Source organism: Coturnix japonica, chromosome 5 (assembly GCF_054131305.1).
Source record: "Coturnix japonica strain WE chromosome 5, WE-NBRP24, whole genome shotgun sequence".
Lineage (NCBI taxonomy): Eukaryota > Metazoa > Chordata > Aves > Galliformes > Phasianidae > Coturnix > Coturnix japonica.
In genome coordinates, this window is record NC_140667.1 from 6,063,000 (window position 1) to 6,080,000 (window position 17,001).

General features: G+C 41.8%; 1 protein-coding gene across 2 annotated transcripts in view; it reads right to left on the reverse strand.

Annotated features, from left to right (window-relative positions):
* Nucleotides 1-6,598: 6,598 nt before the first annotated feature.
* Nucleotides 6,599-17,001, reverse strand: part of ELP4 (elongator acetyltransferase complex subunit 4) — a 116,863-nt gene continuing 106,460 nt past the window's right edge. For both annotated transcript variants that reach the window (XM_015863490.3, XM_085549937.1), the window contains one exon: nucleotides 6,599-7,088. In XM_015863490.3, the coding sequence (XP_015718976.2) occupies nucleotides 6,957-7,088 (132 nt within the window). In that variant the 3' untranslated portion in view covers nucleotides 6,599-6,956. The remainder of the gene's footprint in view (nucleotides 7,089-17,001) is intronic.

A 17,001-nucleotide genomic window follows, 5' to 3' on the forward strand; every position in this document is an offset into this window, starting at 1 on the left:
GGCATACACAGAAATGCATGTGTGCACGAATGTATGTTCCTGGCTTCTAAAAACGGGTTTTTGTTAGGATGTTTGAGAAGAGAAAACAAGCTGTGTTTTTAACAGGCTCTTTGGGAGAGTGAATACCATCCTTTTATATCGCCACACAGCACAATCTTAGTGTAATTTTCCATTGAACTTGTAACCTGGTTAATACCTCAATGCGCTTTGTGTGAGGGTTGTTAGTGTGGGCGTGGGTGGAGAGCTGCATGTCAAGGAATAATGAGAGAAGACAAATCAACAGGCAGCAACAATGCGAGCTGGGACTGGCTAGTGAAAGCTGGAGGCCTTTAGTCACTGGCAGGAAAGCCAAACATTCCCGGACCCCGAGCCTGGCTCATTGTGGTGCTGCTGGCGCTGGCCATGCTGTGCTGAAACACACGGCTCTCTTGCCTGAAAAGCCGGGATGTGGGGAGCGCCGAGTCAGAGCCTGGCCCTCACAAACAGCCTTTGTGAGGCAGAGATGCTATCGGGGCCGGTTATGTTTTCCTTTCTGCTCGCTGCAGCACATTTGTAGCAGCTGATAACGCCACGGTGCGAAGTGAGAGCAGCAAAGTTGCAGGGCTGCCTGCAGACAGGGTCACACGCATGGAAGGGCCGAGTCCTTTAGGGACAAAGAGCAGCCATGCTCAAAGCATGATATGATAGCTCATAACATTGTGAGCAGGACCATGAGGTTAAAATATTTCTTTTTAATTGATGCTGGTCAGTCATTAGATCAACTGTAAATAGTTTTAATTACCTGGAAGTTATCAATTTGAGAATATTAACTACACAGGGAGTTTATTTTTGTTCGTCGCTACATTGGTAAGACGCATGCCCTTGCATTGTTTATTATTTTCCTTCTCTGGCTGGATAGCACTAACACCGCAGTGGGCAGGTCCCTCATGCGTGGTGATCTTGACCCAGGGAACAGCTGACGGGAGGTGCAAGCCCAGTGGTTGTCACCCCCTCGCCTTGTGTATCTCCACCACTGTAGCCTGTTCCTCATCACCAGCTCCCAGAGCATGAGCTGCCCGTAGCTGGACACCTGCTCTTGGCGATGGGGGTGGGCAGGGAGATCCTGTCCCATGCACCTTCATCTCCTGAAGGAGGCAGGGCCTTGCAGTTATTTGGGCAGCAGAGAGGAGAGCTTTCTAGTTCGCTGGCTCGCTGTTGTGCCCTGCGGTAGCAGGTCGGCGGGGAAGGCCATGGCTGGCTGCACATCGGGGAGCAGTAGGGACACGGCGAGCCTCGGAGAGCTGCATGCCGGGGGCACAGGGCTGCCGTGCCTGCTTTGTGGTTGGGAATTTTCCCCAGGGTGGGGGCTTGCCAGTGTGGTGTAGAAGGGAGCTGCGTGCAGCTGCAGCTGCCTTGTCCAGCAGCTCAAGGAACAAACTGAAAGCTCTGCTCTGAGTGGTACCTAAAGCCCATTCACATCCCTCTTCTTCCAGAGCTATGTAGCTTGCTAAGCCTGAAACCCACTGCTGTGTGCTGCTCAGCCTAACACAGCCTATTTCCAAGGGTCTCTGCCTTTTACCACTAAAATCAGTGGGAGTTTCGCTATTGACTTCAATAGGAACGAGGCATTTCTGTGCACTGGGTTAAAATGTATTTCATAATAACACCTTATACTTTATTTATAAGCCCCTCCTAAGGCATTTCACAAATTATAGTCACACAAGAATTGATGTGTGAGCGCCGTCTTAATAACACCGTATTTTGTATTTCAAATATTGTGTTCCAGATACAATATTTACATCACAAGTGAAAAGGCTGCTAACCTACCCGTTATTGTTCCGAGCAGACAGATGACGAGCCGCAGTGCTCACAGACACGCGTGCAGTGGTGCCCATGGCAGTGCTGCCTTGTACCGCGCTGATCCGGGTTTGGTTTTGGGAGGTAAGCAGCAGTCAGACCGTAATGCCTGTCAGAGAGTGGAAAGGGGGCTGCACCCTTTTTTTCCTCTTTATCTGGGTCTCTCTTCATAAAAATATACAAATGCTGGTTTATTTTGGGCAGCCTAATGTGGGGTTGATCTTTTGGGAAGAGATTGCCTTTGCAGAGATGAGCCTGGGACTGGTAGCACACAGAACCCTGCCTCAGGGTTTTCAACCATCACTAGTCCTATTTTTTTGGACAGGAACGATGTCAGGGCCTTCCCTCCTTGCCCTGCATGCGGCCTAATTCCCTCGGCCAGACTCCAGCCACCCCAGAGGCTCCCCATGGCCAGAGGAGTGGACAGCCGCATGCAGGCCTCCAGCAGAGGCTGCCTTGCCTCCAGGCACCTGACAGCCCTCACGTACGCTGCAGCAGCCGTGCTGTGAGGGCTGCGGGCTGTGGTTCCCCTCCCTGGGGACGACGAGCTCTTCCAGCTGCACCCGCAGAGGTGGGAGATGCACAGATAACCTCCGCCATATCAGCTGATGGAATTCTGAGATGTTTATGAGCAGTTATTCAGTAGGAATTACATATAGGGTGCCAGTATTATGATTTACATGGAACTGTTTTTACCCCTAATGTTTCTCTGCAAATTTGGCTCCATATCCAGACTCACATCCTGCAGTCAGCAGCTCTGTGATTCGTGTTCTGCAGGGGAGGGCTTATTTATTTTTAAAACTCCCTCTGCCAGACTGGATTAAATAAAAGATCAGTCATTTAAGTTTTATAATTTTTTTTGCTTTTAAAGAAGCAAGTTGTCCACTTGGATTTCTCTGAATTCAAGCCAATATCATCCCTTTGCAGATGAGACATTCAGACCCCAGCATCTCTCTTTAAAGCAGGATTCTGTTGGGCCCCAGGGCTTTCTGGTCCATGATTCAGCTGCTCCATGTGAGTTGGTGTTCACCTGTTTGGACAAGGGTAGACTGAAAACTCCTCAGGGCCAGGCCTGCAGAGTGGGATTGCTCCTACATATATTTCCCTGCTGTATTTACCTGCCCTGCTTTCCACCATGCACTAATTGTGCCTTCCAAACACTCTACTTCTTCTTTACCCCCTTTCCCAGTGTCTGACCATGCTGAAGTCTTCTCGGATGCCTTGATGCTGCCATGCTTGAGGCTCTGTTCTGGTGACCCTTTGTCTGGAGGGGGTTGGGGAAGGCTCTGTGTCCCAAACAAGAGCTTTGATTCTTCTCTGTCTAAAGCTAAACCAGGCCTCATTTCTGTTCTGCAGAACATGAAATTCATGTCAGAGCCTTCTTTGCTGTGCTCTGCTCCAATCTGAGTCCAAAAACATTAGCTAAAACTGTACTGAAATTTGCCTGTTTAAAAACTTAGGAGAATACCTGATGCCTTCCTTCAGTGCTGAGACAATTCAGAGTGCACAAAATCAAACTCTGCCACTTTGTTTTATTTTATTTCTGGACCTAATCCTACCAGTGAGCTCCTAATCTAAAACAAAAAATGTCAGTCAACGTCATGGGGACAGAATGTGTTTCCACCACATCTTAAAGGCACAGGAGTCTTTTTTCCCATTCTTTATGTGCTCCATGCAATGATTTTTCTCCATCACAGGCAAAGAAAGAACATTTTACTAGATTTCCAAAATATGATCCTGGAGAAATATATATATATATATTTGTGTGTAGTATATGTAAGACAGGTGAGTGTTTAAAGGGATGCATTACAACCTTGTGGTTTAAGGAAGGCTTGATTACAGCTCACTTTCCATTACTGGCATAGTACAGGATTCTTGTAAGTAGATGTGTACTTCTCCAGAAGCATTTGGAACAGCATCACTACTTTATATTAAATTTAAAGCTGAACCTGGTGTTGTGCTACCATATGTCTCAAGTCTGAAGTAGCTGAATGCCCATTTACAGATTCCTGTATATATACACTGTTACAGATAATTCAGTTTCTTTACAAGTGAAGTAAAAGAGTAAATCTATCATAACATTGTTGTGTTCCAAATACTTATGCTTTGAAAATGCAACAGAAATGATACAATGGATTTTTATCATACACATCAGAAGACACCAGTGCTTTAACTTTCATGATTGCATCCTGACTGTAACAGTCATAATTACATACAGATCGGGCAATAACTGCAGTGGGAATGTTGTCACTGCAGCAGAGTCCTTCTGTCCCCCTTGAGTTTGGTGGTTTTGGTTTGTAACCTGTCAAAATGAGGGAAGTTCTGCCTGAAAACACCAACAAGCAAAAAAAAGCCTTGCACCACCACCCCTGCAGAAAGAACCCTTCAAACACTGCAGGGACTGTGTTCATCCTGCATGCCTCTGCCATCCAGCACAGGGCTGCGACGATGCGGGATGCAGCTGGTAGCACACCATGACAGCCTGCCAACAGAGCCCAACCATAGCCTGTCTTCCATAACCCGAGCTGCACTCCTTAGTTCCATTTTGCAAGAGAAGAAAGGGACAGAGGATTCTTTGGTGTACAGGAGCTTGACATTTGAAGGGTGGCTATGGGAGATCTGATGGAAATAGTCACCCCTGCCTCCTGAGTCCAAATGGAGCTGGGGCTCTTTTGGTGCAGAACGACACCTGTGCCCGCGTGGCATCACTACATCCTCCATTTATGGATAAGCCGAGTCACTGTCACATGTTGTTGTAACTGATACGGTATTTTGGAAGGAAAAATGGATTTTGCTACATGTTTTTACCTTAGGTAAACAACACGGTGTGTCTGTATAAAGTGATGCTTATTTCACAAAGCATGTCTAGTGGATCAGAAAGAAGATTAATCCATATTTGCAGGAGGAGTTCCTTTTATTACTAAAATAATCGTTAGCGTGTTTAGCTATGGGAGCTTCTGCAAATCATGTCTTATACACGCATAGGAGTCACACACATATGTGTGATACACACTCTGCTCGCTAACAACCCTCAGTTCATATGGTAACTAGAAACGGTCTGTGACTTCCATGATGTTTTCCCTCCTGCGTGTTAGGTCAGTGACCTATTTCAGTACGTTGGCAGCAATTCCTGTGTCCCGTGACTTTGTGTTTCACAAAGAAACACTGTGTTTTGTGTTATTTACATTAAAAAGACGAAATATGTAAAACTTGGCCTTTGTTAAAAATCGCTCCATCCCAAGCATTTGAATCGCTTCATGCTTTCAAAAGGCACAATTAAGTATCTAATGAGAACTTCCATTCAAGGTAACACATAATACAAAAAGGGGGGAAAAAAATGTTTGAGACATCAAGGATAATATTTTAAATATATTGGCATAGGAAAGCAGATGTCTTCTTGCTTTATTAAACTGACAGTTCAGTTCTGAAACTTTATTTTGAAAAGATTTTAAAAAAATAATTTGTGTCTTTAGAAATAAAAAAATATAGCAGGCATATCTAAAAAATATAGAAGAGAAAACCTGATTGTTACTACTAATGAAATAGCTGATGACAAAATAGTAGTCTTTTTGATTTTGATCACAAAAAATAAACTGGTAGTGACAGGATATGATGGATAGATTTGACATCCTGGCAAATCACTGTCATTGATTCAATTATTCTAATTCAGAATAAAAGCTGTATACAGTATGTGTTTATGCTACAGTGGAGTTTTTTAAGTGATTGACATTCATCATATTAGTTAGACAGTTTTAAAAGCCGTGTCTTTGTTTTACACGGCGTTGTCAAGAAAAAAAAAATAAAGTAGAACCTGGACTGCATAAGAAAAAAGCAAGGCACTTAACCAACTCTTGGTTCCTAATCCATCAAAATAAGTTAGCATTACTGCATCATATTAACACGTTCTCCGAAGAGTCAATTTCACTCCAGCCATGTAATATACTATTAGAAAGACGAAAATCTGCAGCTGTAATGCAATCTTACAGTTGGGTGGCTTGCAAGTTCGGTGGAGAAGAATATATTACCTTTCAAAATGGAAGGCAGCCTCAGAAGAAACAATGCAAACTACTTTAATTTACAGGTCAGCATTGCTCCGCCACTCTTTTGTTTGATGGTACATACACAGAGATGCATACAAAACAGCTGCAAGTTCACAACCAGTACATATACGATGGCAAAGGAGCCCAAATTGCTTCTGTGCTCTGTTCTGCTTTATACCAGCATGTTGTGATACTCTTCCCCAAGCTCAAATGCACTCTTCTGGTATTCCGGCATTAATGTAGCTGTCGGCTTGAATTTCAATCTTGAAGTATGTCTGTTGACATAATTTCATAGTGTGGACTTCAATTGTTCAGGATTACTGTTCTGAACTACATAAGGAAATCAATTCTTTTTTTTTTCTTCTTCTACATTTAGTAAATTCCATTCAAGTGCATTTTAATACATGTATTAACCCAAAAGGCAAAACTAATTATCTATAATATATTCCTATAAAAGAAATCCAACCATTCCCAATTACCGGCAGATCAGAATAAAACTTAAATTTACTACTACATATTACATAAAGCACCTGAAGTATTTCCTGAAATTTCCTCATAGTATTTCAGATACAAAAAGGAATGTTTTTTAAAAACAATGAATGTGCAGTTAGACCTTGGAATAACATGTGACAACAAATTGCTTACGCTCATTCATTTACCCCAAGAAACAGTCCACCATATCTCATCAGTCATACAAAATATTAAAGGCACACAGATACAAATTCCATTATGAAAAAAATCCTTTATTTTTATTGTTAAAAAAAAAAAGAAATAAAGGTGCAACATTTGTTTTCATATTTGTAGGAAAGGATAAAAACACTGTACATCTCCAGTAGAGCAGAACAATGGCAGGAACCAACATAACAGAAGCTTTAACCAAAAGCAAAATCCAATCAAGCCCCAAAATAGTACAAAGAAACCAGGACAAAAAATAAAAAATAAAAAAATAAGGCACCATATGATAATGTGTATTTTTAAAGACTGCTGGGTCAAATCATTAAGAAAAATATTTATATAAGTCATTAACACTCATAATTAGAGTGTCATACAAATCTGAGTGGAACTGCTAAGTAGAAATCACTAGAAGTCCAGGTGCTTCTTGCCGATGGCCATAGCACCACATCCTGAGCTCAGCAGTTTGGCGGATTCTGCCAGATCCTGTTTGCTTGAGCGGCTCACTGTGTCTGACAAGTCTGGAGGCAAATGCAGGCGCTGTGGCAGGAGGTTTTCAGGAGGGAGAGAAGAAAGAGAGAGGGAAAACAGGGAGGGGAAAAAAAAACAAGAGTAATTGCAGCAGAATTCATTTTCCATAGCATATTTCAAAATGCACTTTTTCCTTATTCTTTGATGTTTACGCACACAAAAATGTATCCTATCCATGCATGCTTTTAGGCTGACCTGGAAATAGCTTTGTACATTTTCATGTTGTGGGTTTGCAGTGAGTTCCGTGAATCAGAATACATGTTATTTTTTTCCGAGGAATATTTTCTAAATACAATCCACATTTGCTCGAGGTATCTAACCACATCTCCACAATTTTCCCTGGAAAACAAACACTGCAGCATATGCTTTCACTTCCATGTCGTGACAAATATAGACGTAGCTTTACTTCACACACTTGGGCATGCTTTGTGGCAGAGTTTGAAAATAAATGATGCAGTGGACAGAAGATACAGAGGGATCACCCTGACTGCAACACCGCTCTGCTAAGTGCTTCATCCTCATGTTGTGCTGACAGCATTTGGTGAAAACTACCAGTGACGGTAGCTGCATTTCCATAAGGCAATCATACATGCTAAACAAGCTCTGCTGTCCCTTCCGAGACGCAGGAACATGGCATCCATTTTGCTGGTGAGGAAACCGAGGCACAGGTTATGATTGTCCACAAGCATAGAGCTCCTGCATAACAGCCTTTATGGATCAGCTGTGACAAAAATACTCCCACTCTCTCCCTGAGGATTCCTTTATGCTGGAGATAAATAACAGTACGATTTAGCTGTGGTAACATAAGGTGAAAATTAACAGAATATGGAAGCTTTGGTTTGTGAATTACTGTCTGGCTCTTGGACAGTGTGGCGCTGAATGCCAGCAGCTGAGGCTGCTGAGCAACTTCCACACCGCGCAATAATTTATGGCACCGGTATCATGGAAGCAGTGTATTCCTTGAAAGATTTAACAGGCAGAGCCTGAGCTGTACAGCTTTCTGAAGGGAGCAGGGCAACAGTAATGGCTGCAGTGCTCTACTAGGCGGTGCAGAGCATTCTTATGCTGAACTTCTGTTGTATTTTTGCTTTTGTCAGAACACAGAAACATACACAGCTGCCCTTCATTTGATACTTTTGCTACTTTTCTCATAGGAAAAAAGAATCTCAACGTATCTACAGGTAAGCCTCAATATCAGGGCTCTTACCCACCACCCTGTTAACTCAGGCTGGCAGGGTACCCTGTACCTGCAAATCCTACTTGTTCCTAATCTTAGGCACAGCCATAGACAGTGACTGTGCTCCACCATTTCCCATTTCTCCATCACTGTTAAGTCCTGTTATGCTGTTCTGGAGCTGAAAAGCTGGTCATGAGGAAAAAAAAAAAACACCTCTGCCATATTTACAGCCTCTTACTCCATGCTCTGTTAGTACATTAAAGCATATTACGAACAGAAGACAAAGAGAGAAGAACATTTCTAAATTTTCAAAGACTCCGATGGGAAAAGTCAAAATGAAGACTGCTCAGATTGGATGAATTAAGATTTTACAGCTGAATGTGCTATGATACAGCATTTCGTTATATCAACATATACTTTTTTCCTCCCATCTAATTCAGCGAGGAAGGTGCACACTGCTCACTTAGGGACCAGCTATTCAGAATTTTGTTTTGGCAGACAAGAAGTAGGAACACAGATACACTGTATTCATTATGGCAAAATTCTTTCCACAGGTCTTGCACTCTCTACAGGCCCAGCTGTCAGGTACTGAACCAAAGGGACAGACCTCCAGCTGTGTGCCTCCCTGCATATGCCATGTTTGCCCTCAGATCAGGTGTGTTCTGACCAATATACAGCATCAGGTTCCTCTGAAAGCAACTAACTACTGTCCTGCCACTAAGATCTGAAACCCAGCACACAAATGTTCATCTGAACAAAGCCCCAGTAGGCATCTCAGGATGCAATTCCTTATGTTTTCCGTGCACAGCTTCAAAATATATTAATCTGAATAAATGTTTTAACACTGTAAGAAAGAAAACTACAAGCCTCTGAATGCAGATAATCTGGAAATGCATCACATGGCATTACAGAGGCATCTGAGGGATGAGCAGCAGCCCTGTAGTTTTGGCAGCACTGCAGGACCTGTGCTCACACAGTAAGTGAGAGCTTGAATAGGCTGTGATCCTTTCTGAGCACCAGCATTACAGTGTGGGCAGACACTGTCACAGATATTTGCTGACCACAGAGAGACAGTCGCATTTAAAGTCCCAGTTTTGGACAAAGTGTTTCCTGGTGGACAGACTTCTCTGTTATTTTGGAGGCTCCCTTCCAGTCTCTCTCATTGCTATGAATGGCTTTGCTCACTGAGGCAGACCCAGCTGTCAGTGTCCAGGCCTCCCACCCTGTAGCTGGTTTTCATGAGAAAGCATCCCTCCCCCAGCTACCTGCACCCCAGCCGCTTTCAGCTTTCTGCTCCCAGCCCCTCCATTCGCATTTCAGAGAATCACAGAATCTTTAAGGTTGAAAATGACCACTGTCAACCCACCCATTTCTACCAGTCCTGCCTTTCTCTCACTCCCTGCCCATATTCTACTCCCTGTTCACATTCCTGAAGCCATGGTCCCAGACCACCTGCCCTTGCCTCAGCCCCTCCACCCTGTCCTCCTCTGGGACTGTGTCTGCAGTCCTGAGAGTGCAGCATGACACCATGAGCTCCGTGTTTGAGATGTAGCGGTGACCGGCACAGGGGCATGATACACTGCTGCTTCCCGCTGCTCCCAGGGCAGGTCAGGAGGGCTTTGAGGTAATAAGCACAATTACACAGAACACAGCTAAGCACACAGCTTCAGGGCATGCCTTACGAAAGGAAAACAGCTCAGACAAAACTTATTGCATACTTTGCCTTACTTTGCCTCTGCTCCTCCCTCTCGGCCTGAAGAAAACTTCTAATGACTTCATTTGTTCTCGATGTGGAAAAAAAAGAAAAGTTGAAGAGGAAGATAAGATGTAAAGTGTCAGGCCAGAGGGGACACTGGGCAATCCTTTAGTCCTAGTGAAATGTCCTATTGCACCTCTGTAGTAGAAACAATAATTGTTTCACCAAATTACCTTGCTTTTATTTGTGGAAATATCTGTGAGAGATACAGATTACTTTTATACTAAATATACTAAAATACTCAGAAGTAATTGAAGTGCAAGACATTAAAGAACCAGCAACAGTTCATTGAGGACAACTAAAGTCAAATATTCTTGGAAATTCTTCAAGTGGTTAAAAGTATAAAAATATTTAGTAATAATATAGTAACCAAATATTGACAAAGATTAAACACTGAGTAATTCTTCTTCATATCTTTCCAAAACCATTACTGTATTACAAGTGTAATTCTATAGCAGACAAATAAAATGATAATGCAATAATGATAAAATGAGTGATGCCATCTCATTGAATCTGATCAGAAAAAGAGGTGGGAGATCTTAAGACAAACTAAAGCAACTAACCCTGTGATTCTGCTAACACTGACATGAAGATTTTAACAACTGAGTCCAAACTTCTGAAATCGCAACTTTAAACAAATAAATCTTCATAATTCTATTTGGATATCTGACCAAAAAATTGCTTATTAGTCTACTATGGCTACAGTCCTGCCTTGGGGCAGGGAGATGGGTTAATGACCTCTCTAGATCCCTTCCAGTTCCATTTGCTGCAACTCTGTGAAGACTGAAGTCACCAAAGCCTAAGGGATTTGGTGCAGGGGGAAGAGGAGGGTGGGGAGAAGAATTTTAGGAATGCTGGGAAAACGAAAGATGCAGGCTTCAAGTCAAGGAGCTTTATATCCTACCCACTTTTCTTGAAGCAGAAATCTGGCCATTCTGTAAAGCCCCCGCAAGAGGAAACAAGCATGCTCAGAGGTACAGCAGTTCATCTGTTATTGCTTCCTTTTATCCCTATGATGCCCATAGTGTGCCCCCACACGTTATGCTTTCTTTTCATGTATTTTTTTACTGACTCACTCATATCGGTCAGTATTTACTTCAACCACCATGATACCTAGGAAAAGACTTGGCATTTTTGTAGGTGACATGAAAAAGATGGGGTTTAAGGAGTGAGCTGCAGGAGGTTAGCAATGCAGCTTTATAAAACCTCCTCCTTGGAAGAACCATGTTTCTTACTTGAGAATAATTAAATTGTCGAGTGATCATCACAGTCACCTGTCTAGAGAAAGAATAAGACACAATGGGCAGGCTGGGGAGAAGGACATTCCACCTGGAAATTCAAACCAAGAATTCATACTTTAAGGAACGAGGGAGCCTGTGGAGGATGCACAGCCCTGTGCTGCTCCGCTACCAATACTGAGCATGTTACCTGCACTAGCCTCACAAGACTTTGTGTTTCCTGCTTTCCTCACGGGTCACTGCCCAGCATGGGAACCAGCTGTTCTTGTTGGCAAAAACAAATTGCTGTCTTGAGGTTAAATACAGAAGATGTGCAGGTATGAAATTAAACCTCTTCTAGAAAGAAGAGTTTGTTCATATGCTTGACAGGGAGGTTGCTTTATGTTTTGGCTTCCTCCCTTGCCAAGTTTCAAATCCAGAGCCACTGGAGATGTGTATCGTGGTGAAATGATTTGTATTTTAATATTATATGCAGTCCAATGGGGTGACATACGTTCAATAACAACATTACAATATCACTATGAAAAGACACAAAACTCTTACTAAGGCCACAAATTTCACTTCTGAGTTGATGTAAGTTCATTTCCCAGTGGCAAAGCAGAAAGCCCTTCAGTGCTGGGGAAGATACAAACTCTCATTGCAAGTCAGCCCAGTCTAGGCCTGGGTCAAACAGAAATCACAGCGTAGTCCTGGACTGAGGCTACTGCTCGCGTCTCACAATCCATGTGCACTTCTATCATGTGGCAAAGATGGAAATAAAATATCGTCCAATAACTGCAGTTAGGCATTAGGCAAACTGTGTTAAAACCAGCTGTATGGGAAACTGTAAATCACAGCCTGAACCATCTGAGGCAAGTTTCAGGTCAGCTGTGGGAGCACAGGTGAAGGTAGTTCAGCTGTGCTCCTGTAAGGGGTGAAGCTTGACTCCACCTCTACTAGATCCCATTTAAGGGCTGACCACCACCAAGGCAGTTTTTCTTTCTGGAGGCTGCTCTTTTGTGGAGTTCTGGTGACAAGCTTCAACATTTTGCATCTGGACTGAAGGCCTTGGAGTTGGTGAGTTTTTCCTATTGATAATTTCTGGCTATTTATTTATAACTATCCTTGTACTATTTCAACTGTACTATTTTTGTAGTTTTCCAACTGTACACCAGTTTATCAAGAATCTTGCACTACATTTTTTTTCTCAGTATTTTAATGAAATGAAGAGGCAAACTAGCAGATAGCTGTGTTTCTGTTTAGTGGACAAGAACCCATCTTGTTTACAGATATCGACATATGTTACATTGCCATTTAAATATTGCCATTATGTAAGTATTTTCTAAATTGACTTTTTTAAAGATAAATTACTCTTTAAAAGAGTGTTCTAAACTTGTATGCTTTGCAAGTAACTGTGATTGACTTATAACTGATCATGACAATACCTATGCATGTTAAAATAAGCACACCTATAATATGTATTTCCTATTTCCTTTTTTTAAGTTGAAGCATAATTGGGACTGTCAAAATTAATTATTGTTAACATCAGGTGATGAAAGCTTCTAGTAAGAATAGCTGATAAATATACTTGTACTTACATATCCCCATCTGCTTGCTAAAGGACACATTGTTAATATGAAAATAATTTTTATATTTAGGTAATAGCTCTTAATATATCCCAGCACAATTATGAAAGCCCATCACTTACAGAACATAAAATAAAACAAGAGTAATTCTGAGTTACAGCTTATTTTTAAGGCAGTGATGTTCTGGCTTGGTGTGCTGTAGGTTTCTGATACTTCAAAAAGTATTTAAATAGACTTAAAAGTATCCTGTTAAAACTAAGAACAATGAAACCACTTCCCCTTGTGATGGATTTTGTAAAAGCCATTTTACACTTCAGAATGCTGAATCTCATTCAGTATGTGCCTCTTCAGTGCAGCCTTCTAGCATATGCTCTGTACAGACATACAAGCTGTGCTGACTTGATGGGATGTGCTGCATGGCACTGCTTCTGTTCTCCAACTAGAAATCTATGTGTCCTATGTCTGGAGTTGAAACTTGATTTCTTTAAAGTGAAAATGTCCTGGAGATCATTTGTAACAAGAAAATACTGTTCTGTATGTGTTTGTGTAAAGTGAATCCCTAGGGGATTCCAGATGCTGAGGAACTTCTGTTAATGCATGAGCAGGCACTGCTGGGTTTTTCTACACATGCAGCATTTGTCAATACTTTACCAACAACACCAGCAACCATCAGCTGTTTGAACAGAATCTGTCATTCCAAAGAAAGACTCTAAGATGTGCTGAAGATGATTTGCCACACATCAAAGAATCGAAGGAAAAGATAAAAATATTACAAGATTTCCGTTCTCTGATGCTTGAGACTGCCAAGCCTCAGTTTAGCAATGGTGCACTTTAAATTATGCTTACAAGGGACAACCACATTTTATATTACAATTGCACTCTTTGCATGGTGAAGAAGTTCCCCATACCATAAGGGGGCCTGGAATAGTTACTGATGGCTATAGGCAGTCCAGGTACTATAGATGTTTGGCTAATTGTCTGATTCCAGACTCAGAGAAATAACATCAGAATTACATACTTAGCACACTATCATAATACTTATTTACCTTGCTCTTTTCAAGTGCATGCTGAAAGACTGCCTTTGTCCTGAAGAATTTACTGTCTCTATATACAAAGTAGATAGAAAGGAAGAAGTAAAAGCTAAAATATACAGGCAGAATGAAAAACATCATGATATTTAAATATTGTATTAATGCCAAAGCTTTTTTCATCATCTAAGTGGGAAAGAAAGACCACATATATTATATCAGAAAAAATATCCTGCATAGAAAGCCAAGTGTAGAAGAACAGGCAGAGGGGAAGAAATGAACTGACAACAGGCTGACGAAATTAATAAAGGGAAAGATAAGCAAGCATTATTTAGACCTGTTATAGTTGTGATTGGAATATATTGTTTAAAAGCTGAAGAGAAACACCATTCTAAATTCAAATAGTAATCTGATAACACATATGTAAAGCATGCAGACTAACATACATCCTTAGATATGTTCTTTTTGCTCAACCTCTCCTCCTGAGCTTATGTAAGTGGGACTGTAATGCAAGTCTGAATATTTCTTGGGCTCTTAGAATAGTCTGGATAGATGCTAATGTTCATGTCACATTCTCTTCCCTGATGGATTCATTCAATCTCATTGCAGCTGTCTACAAGTCAGCTGTCCAGTCTAACCTATATTATATACTTACTATGAGATGAATCATTCCTGCAAGTGCTTGCCCATCTCTGTTGCTTGTGCAGGAAAGTTGGATGACTAAACCGAATTCTTAGCTTGAAGAGTAAGTAGCTAAGGAGAGGAATTCAATCCTGTGACTACATGAAACTTCTCACTGAGACTGTGACTCTACTACTCTTTCTTTGAATGACATTGCAGCGTGCCATGAAGTACGGATTTCCTATCACACCACAGATGGCTCACTGGAAACGATCCAGAGCTGCTGGCAAAGCCCACGCTGCTCTACGAGAACTTGGGTCTCTCTGCTGAAATGCTTGAGAAGTGTTCAAGCTTCCCAACCAAGACTCTGTGTATGCAAACAAAAGCTGTGTGACTGAAGAGAGGGGAGAAATAGCATTCAGAAATGGAAGCATCTGTTCTGTGGAAGCTCAACATATTGCCGTGTCATTGTCAACCTCTAAAATTTCAGCCTTGTTGGTAAAGTAACCAAATATTTGAGTCCTCACCCAAAGCTCTCTGCTAAAAGATGCTGCTATCTATGAAGCTTCTGTCTGTTCAAAAATTTTGGTGTGTTTTAGAAAACTCATTAATACATCAATTTAAAGATTATCCTTTCATCTGAGGGTGTGGAACAATATGAATTAACTGATAACAAGTGCTTTGTCTCTTGGTGAAATTGCCCAGATTTCAACGCTCTGCAGAGGGTTTGTGCTCTGAGACATGTAACTTGCCCCAGCAAGTCTACATTACAAATGAATCTCAATGCCCAAGTTACCAGCTCAGAAAGGAATGATAACAGAACTGCAAATGGACTCTGAACTGAAATTTCTGGACAATACACATCGTCTAGAAGCTTCCATCTGATTTTGAGTATTTAGTCTCTACAGATCCTATGAAATCCAGCATTTAAGAAGTGCTTTTCTAAGGAAAGCAGTAGGGAGGAGCTGCTTGGAGGCTCTGGAGCACATTTAGAGCACATTAACAATGCTCATGTTCTACCCTGAAAATACATCAGTTTCTGAAGCTCTGTGTGGAACACAAACAGAACATGCAACCATACCTGCACATGCACGCTTTGCTTCTGACTGTCTATTTCTTACTGGTAATGGCACAGTGGCCAAGGTGTCTGCCTACAAAATCTCTCCAACATAGGCAGTACTGCTCATGCTCAGACAGTGTGAGCATAGAGTTTTACATTACACTACACAATGTAAAACACACAAGCTATGAAAGGCTCTGTTTCAAAGAGAGTAGTGCCACAGGTTTGGCAAGTTTCTGCTTAGGAAGAAGTGTGCAGGGGGTGGTAAACGAGAATGCTAGCTGGGGGTCATTGCTATTTTACACTGTGAGTAGCCCAGCACTCAGCAGTCAATCTACTTTTTTAGGTCAGCTGGAATTAGAAAATTTCCATTGCTAGGCAGCGCAGCACATCTGCAAAGCATTTCTAGGCTCTCCGAAGTGAGGCACGCGCTGCCCAGAGGAAGATTCATCACAGGCGGCCAGCCAGAGCCCATGTCCTCCCTGAGCGGGCAGTGCTTTGGGAACAGGGTATCACCCTAACTCCATACACAAACATATTACATGACCAGAATACAGCAATTAGCACATTTGTAAAGCTTCAGGGATAGGAACAATTTAATTGCTTTTTGAAGTAGACTAATTTTCTAGAGCTTTTAATCTTTTTATTTTATTTTGCTTTTCGTGCATAGACAAGTTCTTTGCTACAGGTATTTTCTCAGTCAGCCTGGAAGGAATAGCACGTGAAGAAAAACAGAGATTATTTAAATCTCTTTAAAACAGTGCTAGAGATTAAAAAAAAAAAAAAGAAAAAGGCGTGATGTAAGTGAAAACTTATTGCTAATCCCTGCTTTACAAGTACATGTTACTTACGCAGATAAATGTATTGCTGTTTCATGAAATGCTGTGCATTTAGGAGCCCGGGCTGCCCAGTTTGTTTATGTTTGCAGCTTTTCACAAGCTGAAAACTTCAGCTGTGCGACAGTAAATTCAGCTGTCAGATGCTCCACAGCAAAGTGAAAGCCAGGCCAATAGAAAGGAAAGCAAATCTGCTATCATTGTCTGCTCACACTAAAAATGGGCAGTGATACCAGAAGGGTGCTCAATTCCTGTAACTCCCAGGTGAGATGGAAGAAACTACAGCAATCATATTTTGGTATTTCCTATTTTCAATACTAATTTGTCACGAGTTACCAGGGCTTCAGTTTAAAAGCCGACTTAACAAAACCTTTTAATAATGTTTCTACCAAATAACCTTAGACTTCAAAAGCACACTGAAGTGTAATTTAATATCTGTAGTGTTGGATCAACCTGCTTTGATATGAAAACATCCTGTGGCATATTTTCATTCAGTGATAGATACTGTTTATAGAAAACCCATGAGAACTGCACCGGTGATCCAGTGGTCACATTAACTACCCTTTGGCAGACTGACCCATTAGGGGAAGTTTGAGCTCAGGATAAGAAGTGGCCGGTGTAGGTTAAAAGACAGGTCACAC